Here is a 7,077-nt window from a genome sequence, read left to right on the forward strand (position 1 = left end):
TATACACACAGACACACACACACATTTTATACAGAATATTTATATACTTAATGTGTGTGTGTATTTATATAAACATAACAAACATACACAGTACACACATATTATGCAAACAAAAACCTTTATTTTGGATTTTTGAGAGCAATAATCTATTTAAAAATAAAATTATATTGTTTTGTATTTTAATACATTTGCCAGTAATCCAGTCATCAGTGTCGCATTAAAACAGTGTTTATTTGAAATGCAATTCACCTTTTTATCTGCATAAGCTTCTATAAAAAAGCATTAGATTGTGTAATAAACTGCTTGTTCATTGTTTGGAAGAAGAAGAAAAAAGATGGTTAGAGAGTCGGACTCGCAATCGAAGGGTTGTGAGTTTGAGTCTCGGGCCGGCAGGAATTGTGGGTGGGGGGAGTGCATGTACAGTTCTCTCTCCACCTTCAATACCACGACTTAGGTGCCCTTGAGCAAGGCACTGAACCCCCAACTGCTCCCCGGGCGCCGCAGCATAAATGGCTGCCCACTGCTCCGGGTGTTTGCTCACAGTGTGTGTGTGTTCACTGCTCTGTGTGTGTGCACTTCGTATGGGTTAAATGCAGAGCACGAATTCTGAGTATGGGTCACCATACTTGGCTGAATGTCACGTCACACTTAAACTCACACTTAAATATTCTCAGTGGCACACTCTGAGTAAATATTTGTATAATTAAATGGGAATTTTAAAGGAAGTATTCAGTGTTGCAGTGATGCTGTGTTTTTGACATGTGGTGTGAAACTGGCATTATTTACATTAGCTCTAGAATTATAACATTACTGTGCACAGTCAGTAAGAAGTGTGCGCCGTGTAGTGTGTGATGCTGTGTCTTGTGTTTCCAGAGGTGGAGTCCTGTGTAAACTCTGGACCGCTATCAGCGAGCACAGAAAGAAGCCAGGCTGAAGACGATAGCGACATATATGTGCCCTGCTCACGCTTCAGACATAACCAAATATGTAATGGGATCAGTTCAAGTCTTTGTGATAATTCATATCACGTGTAAATACGTGTTTTACCTTTTTTATCCGTCTGTGAAATTGCAGTTGTACAAGTGACTGTAAATGAATTGTTGCAGATCCACACATTTGATACGTGAGCGCTGTTACGGCATCTTTATACAGGAAGCTTGTTTTATTTTTGATATTTGTTTACAGAAACGTCTTGACCTGCCTGAGAACCTTTTCCAGCCCAAATCCCTTCTCCTGTCAGAAAAAGACACTGAAACTAAACACATAAGTGTCTGTTTTACATATTTTTAATGTATCATTTATAAGGTATATTGGCACATAATATGCCTTTTTTAAATCAAACCTAGTTATATTTACTTATATTCTGAATCACAGCTATGAAGAAACACAACAACCAATCAAATTGTACTGTATTTCCTCAAACTAGGGGTGACAAATGAATAAACCACCTCTGAAGGGTATTTCCTGAGATATGTAAATTGCACTATATTTCACCATCCAGAAGCACACAGAATTATGTCTATTTATTGTGCACAATCTCCAAGACCTTTTTAAATTTTGAAAAATTACCATTTTAATTGAAATTGATGGCACTGCGAGTTTCTAGTGAAATCGTTAAACATAAATACACATCTAATGAATTAATATGGTAATTTCATTTCAGTGATTATTTATTTTTTTAGTCAGTGCTAGTTCATTGGAGGGAAAAAAGCTTAGTTTATATATTTATATATGCATATACAGGGCTGTGTAATGTGACAATCATGTAATAAGTTGGAAATCTGTGGTAAATGTTTGCATGATCAGTGTTTTCATTTTAACTCCTTTTGTGCAAATTTGAATTTCACTTTTGAAGCAAATAAAAACTTAAAAAAAAAAAATTCCAAATAATTCTTGTTGTATAGATACGTCAATTTAAGAATATATATATACTGAGTTTACACAATGCAGAAAAAGAGGCAAAGCATTCCACAGCCTAGGAGCGACTGCCTGGAATGACTGGTCCCCTTTAGTTCTAAAATGAGTACGGGGAACAACTAATAGCCTCTGATCTAATGACCTGAGACTCCGGATAGGAGTATGAAGCTGTATCAGGTCAGTGATGTAGGTAGGGACTTGGCCATGCAAGGCTCTAAAAGTAAGGACCAGGATTTTAAAATGAATTCTATACTGGACAGGTAACCAGTGAAGTCCTACTAAAGCCGGTGTGATGTGTTCTCTTTTCTTATTGTGAGTTAAAAGCCTTGCAGCAAAGTTCTGAACCGCCTGGAGACGATAAAGCTCCTTACTCAAACAAGTAAAAAGACTGTTACAGTAGTCTAAACGAGAGGAGATGAATGCATGAATGATCATTTCCAACTCACCCTTAGTCACAAATTATCTTAATTTGGAAATGTTCCTCAGTTAAAAGAAACAGTTTCTAACTAATTGTTTAGAGTGCAGCTCCAAGGACATAGCTGACTCGAAAACAACACCTAAGTTCCTGAGGCTCGGTTGGACAGAAGAGCCCAAGTCACCAATATGTTGAATTGTCTTTGGGATTTTACTTTCAGGGGCGGTAATTAGTGTTTCTGTTTTGTCAGAATTCAGAAGCAAAAAGTTTTCACATAACCACTGTTTGATACTAGTCAGTTGATTAAGGAAGTCGTGGCCTAATGGTTAGAGAGTCGGACTCGCAATCGAAAGGTTGTGAGTTTGAGTCCCGGGCCGGCAGGAATTGTGGGTGGGGGGAGTGCATGTACAGTTCTCTCTCCACCTTCAATACCACGACTTAGGTGCCCTTGAGCAAGGCATCGAACCCCCAACTGCTCCCCGGGCGCCGCAGCATAAATGGCTGCCCACTGCTCCGGGTGTGTGCTCACAGTGTGTGTGTGTGTTCACTGCTCTGTGTGTGTGCGCATTTCGGATGGGTTAAATGCAGAGCACAAATTCTGAGTATGGGACACCATACTTGGCTGAATGTCACTTCACTCACTTTTTTAAAAAGGAAGACAATTTAAGGAACTCCGTTTCCTTAAAGGAACAATACAGTTGGATATCATCCGCATACAGATGGTAAGATATGTCGCTAAACTGACTAATTATCTAACCAAGAGGAAATATGTACAAGAGGAAAAAGATAGGTCCCAAGACAGAACCCTGAGGTACCCCACAGGACAACTCTGCAGTTTCAGACCAGCGCTGTATATTCTTTCGAGTCAGCTGACATCATAATATCACTCTAGACTTTAAGTGCAGAAAAGCTAGTTCATGCATTTATGACCTCTAGACTAGACTATTGTAATGCACATCTAGGTGGTTGTCCTGCTTCGTCAATAAACAAGATGAAACTTCGTCCAAAATGCAGCAGCTAGAGTCCTTACGAGGTCAAAAAAATATGATCATATTACCCCAATTTTACAGTCTCTGCACTGGCTAACTATTAAGTTCCATATCAGTTACAAATTATCATTACTTACCTATAAGGCCTTAAATGGTTTAGCTCCTGCGTACCTAACTAGCCTTCTACCACGCTACAACCCATCACGCACCCTAAGGTCACAAAACGCTGGACTTTTGGTAGTTCCTAGGATAGCAAAGTCCACTAAAGGAGGTAGAGCTTTCTCACATTTGACTCCTAAACTCTGGAATAGTCTTCCTGATAATGTTCGGGGTTCAGACACACTCTCTCTGTTTAAATCTAGATTAAAAACACATCTCTTTCGCCAAGCATACGGATAATGTATCTCTTAAATTGTGAGTGTAGTTGCATCTGATCAAATGAGCATTTTTATTCATTAGCTTGGGTTTAACTAATTTTACTTTGTTGGATCAGCAGCTATGCTAATGATGTCTCTATTTTGTTTCTATGTTTTACACAAGCTCCAGTCTGGATCCAGAACACCTGAGAAGAGATGATGCTGACCCTCAGAGGACCCCAGATGATGTTAACCTTGAATCAACAAACAGAACTAACAATTATTGCTACATGTGTGACTGCATCATATAATTACTATTAACTAATAATATTGATAGTTCATCGTCTAGCTGACTACGTCTTGTATTATTATTATTATTTATTTTTTATTTTTCTAAAATCCTGTCAAACGTGCACAAACTACTAGCTACTACTAAATATTGTAGAAACATAATTTTCTGTAAAGTTGCTTTGTGACGATTTGTATTGTAAAAAGCGCTATACAAATAGAATTGAATTGAATTAAATAAGTAATGCCGTTTCTGTGGAATGTTTTTTAAAAAATTTTAGGACTGGATAACTCTAATAATTTGCAATGTTTATGTTAGACAAGATAAAGAAAGTGTTTTTTGCAGTGGTCAAGCTATTCCTGCTGCTCTATTTAATATGATGCACAAACATCTGATATATTGAAAAGGCAACAGTAAAGACCTTCCTTGTAAATTGTAAGGATATATTTGACCGAAGATTCAAGTTATTCCAAGGAGCTAATTTTAAAAATAATCTATCCTAAATAATATGGTAAAAGACTTGGATGTTGCTATACAAATGTTACATTTTATATAATATAAGAGAAAAATTCATGATAACAAGAAAAATGTTCTATACAGCGCTGGACATTTTACTGGGACAGTGCCAGCTTTTCTTGCTCCTGACCCTGGACCACAGAACCAGTTTTAAGGGTCAATTTTTAAAAATTTTGATTTATACATCCTCTGAAGTAAATAATCTTTCCATTGATGTATGGTTTGTTAGGAGGACAATATTTGGCTGAGATACAACTATTTGAAATTCTGGAATCTGAAAAACAAATAGAGAGAAAATCATCTTTAAAGTTGTTCAAATGAAGTTCTTATGCATATGCTTATGCCATGCATATCACTAATCAAAAATTAAGTTTTGATATATTTACAGTAGGAAATTTACAAAATATGTTTAACATATTGACTGTGTTGCCTTTTTGGTGCATTAGATGTTTTCCATAATCAAAAATTGGAGTATCTGCAATTTTATTTTGTGTTTAATCAAACTTTATATGCATGTAGTTATAGAACAACTCTGTATCTCTGTATCCCTGACTCGCATGGTTTATGGTATCTTTATAATCGTAAAAATCCGACTGTGTCGAATCTCGACGACAAATTACAAAAAGATGCATTGTTTCAGAAATACAATCTTTCTTAGGAAAAATGTTCAATTCTGCCAGCTATAACTCACGCGAGTGGGTGTTTCCCCAGAGACAAAGGAATGTTTTTCCCACTTTAGATCGCGGACGTTCATTGGTTGTTCACGCAAACAGAGGCGTGAACCAGTCAAGCCATAAGAACTGAAACCAGGAAGTTCCTCCGTCTCTTGGTTCCCTCTCTTGGTCCTCTTCTCTTGTCCTCTTGTTCTGCTCTTCTATCATCTCTGATCTCAGCACGGCAGCTGAGAGAACAGCCTGTTCTCATGGCTCCTTCGGGAGCTTCCATCTCCGTTTTCTTTTGTTTTCTGTACTAAGTTCCTCTCTACACGAGGAAGACAAACTCAGACTCATTACGTTCATTGGACATTTCAAATATCGCGAGTCCGCAGCAGCCCTGGAAGACACGAGAGAACACGCCCACACAAAGAGACCACATGCAAGTATTATTTTCTAGAGAGATTTAAATGCTGCTTAAAGTTTGTCTATTGCCTTTTCAAGGCGATCTGATTCCTTGTTGTCTTTCAAGGGTTACTGTCTGTAAGTTTGCATAACTGAGCGATTATTCTGTGATCGCGCCTATTCTCTCACCTCTCTCTCTCATCCTCTCTCACTCATTCTCTCTCTCTCTTTCTCTCTCTCTCTCCCTCATTTGAATTCCGTTATGTCTTGTACAAAATTTACTATCTGTATTGTCGTACGCATATTTACTCTGTGTGAATCGTAGTTTGAAGTATTATTAGTTCAATTATTAAAACCCAATATATATTCATGATTGCTTCTGTCTAAAATGCTCACATCACGAGTCAATGAAATGTTTGATCTTAGCTACAAACTCGTTACTTTTCAGTAACCGAAATTTCATAAGGATAGGAGAATGTTTTCATAGCCAGAAACTATTTTTCCTTGAACTATAAGAAGTGATAAGTTTGAGTTAATTATAATGTACAACCCAGTGCGGCTACACACAATTACCTTTAAAATATGAAAAAAGGTACTATTTCTTTTAAAAGGGCAAACATTGCTTGTTCAAGTGTGTTTAATTTGGGTTGGAACTAAACTCAGGAATATGGATCTTTGAGAACCCCTGTTCTATTTATTTATTTATTTATTTTTGATGAGACATTTTAATATGAAAGTTTCACATTGATGCATAAATGAAGACTTTACACTTGCATAAAAAACAATTGTGCCTACACCTACTTCCCTTTATTAATAATAATAATAATAATAATAATAATAATAATAATAATAATAATTGAACAATCAATACAAAAAGAACATTTCAAATCTTCCATTTATGTCTAAAATTTTAGAAAAAGTTATGTCTGCTCAACTGAGCTACTTCCTGCAAAAAAAAAAAAAAAAGATCTGTATGAAGAATTTTAGTCCGGTTTCAGACCCCACCATAGCACAGAAACTGCACTTATAAAATAACAAATTACTTGCTTCTTGCAGCAGATCAAGGCTGCATCTCATTGCTAGTTTTACTTGATCTCAGTGCTGCGTTTGACACCACAGATCATGACATACTTATCCTCCCTGTCTGATCGCTACAACTTTGTTTATTTAAATGGGGATTCATCTCATTTATCGTCAGTAAAATATGAAGTGCCACAAGGATCTGTCCTAGGTCCTCTGCTATTTTCAATATACATGTTGCCCCTTGGTAATATTATTAGAAAATATGGAAGCAGTTTCCACTGTTATGCTGATTAAACAACTATAAATCTTAATGAGACCAGATGAAACTTCTAAATTATCTAAGCTAACAGAGTGTGTTAAAAATATAAAAGATTGAATGACCAGTAATTTTCTCCTTTTAAATTTGGATAAAACTGAGATACTACTTATTGGGCCAAAAAACTGTACACAGAATCTCGTAGATTACAATTTGCAACTAGCAGTGTTTGGAATAACGGCGTTTAAAAGAACGGCG

General features: G+C 36.6%; 1 protein-coding gene across 1 annotated transcript in view; it reads left to right on the plus strand.

Annotated features, from left to right (window-relative positions):
* Positions 1–1,880, plus strand: part of LOC132107130 (mitogen-activated protein kinase kinase kinase 5-like) — a 43,202-nt gene extending 41,322 nt beyond the window's left edge. Inside the window, exon 30 of the mRNA XM_059513338.1 lies at positions 874–1,880. Within this exon, the coding sequence (XP_059369321.1) occupies positions 874–934 (61 nt within the window). The 3' untranslated portion in view covers positions 935–1,880. The remainder of the gene's footprint in view (positions 1–873) is intronic.
* Positions 1,881–7,077: the final 5,197 nt, after the last annotated feature.

The sequence above is a fragment of the Carassius carassius genome, chromosome 27 (genome assembly GCF_963082965.1).
Source record: "Carassius carassius chromosome 27, fCarCar2.1, whole genome shotgun sequence".
Taxonomy (NCBI): Eukaryota; Metazoa; Chordata; class Actinopteri; order Cypriniformes; family Cyprinidae; genus Carassius; species Carassius carassius.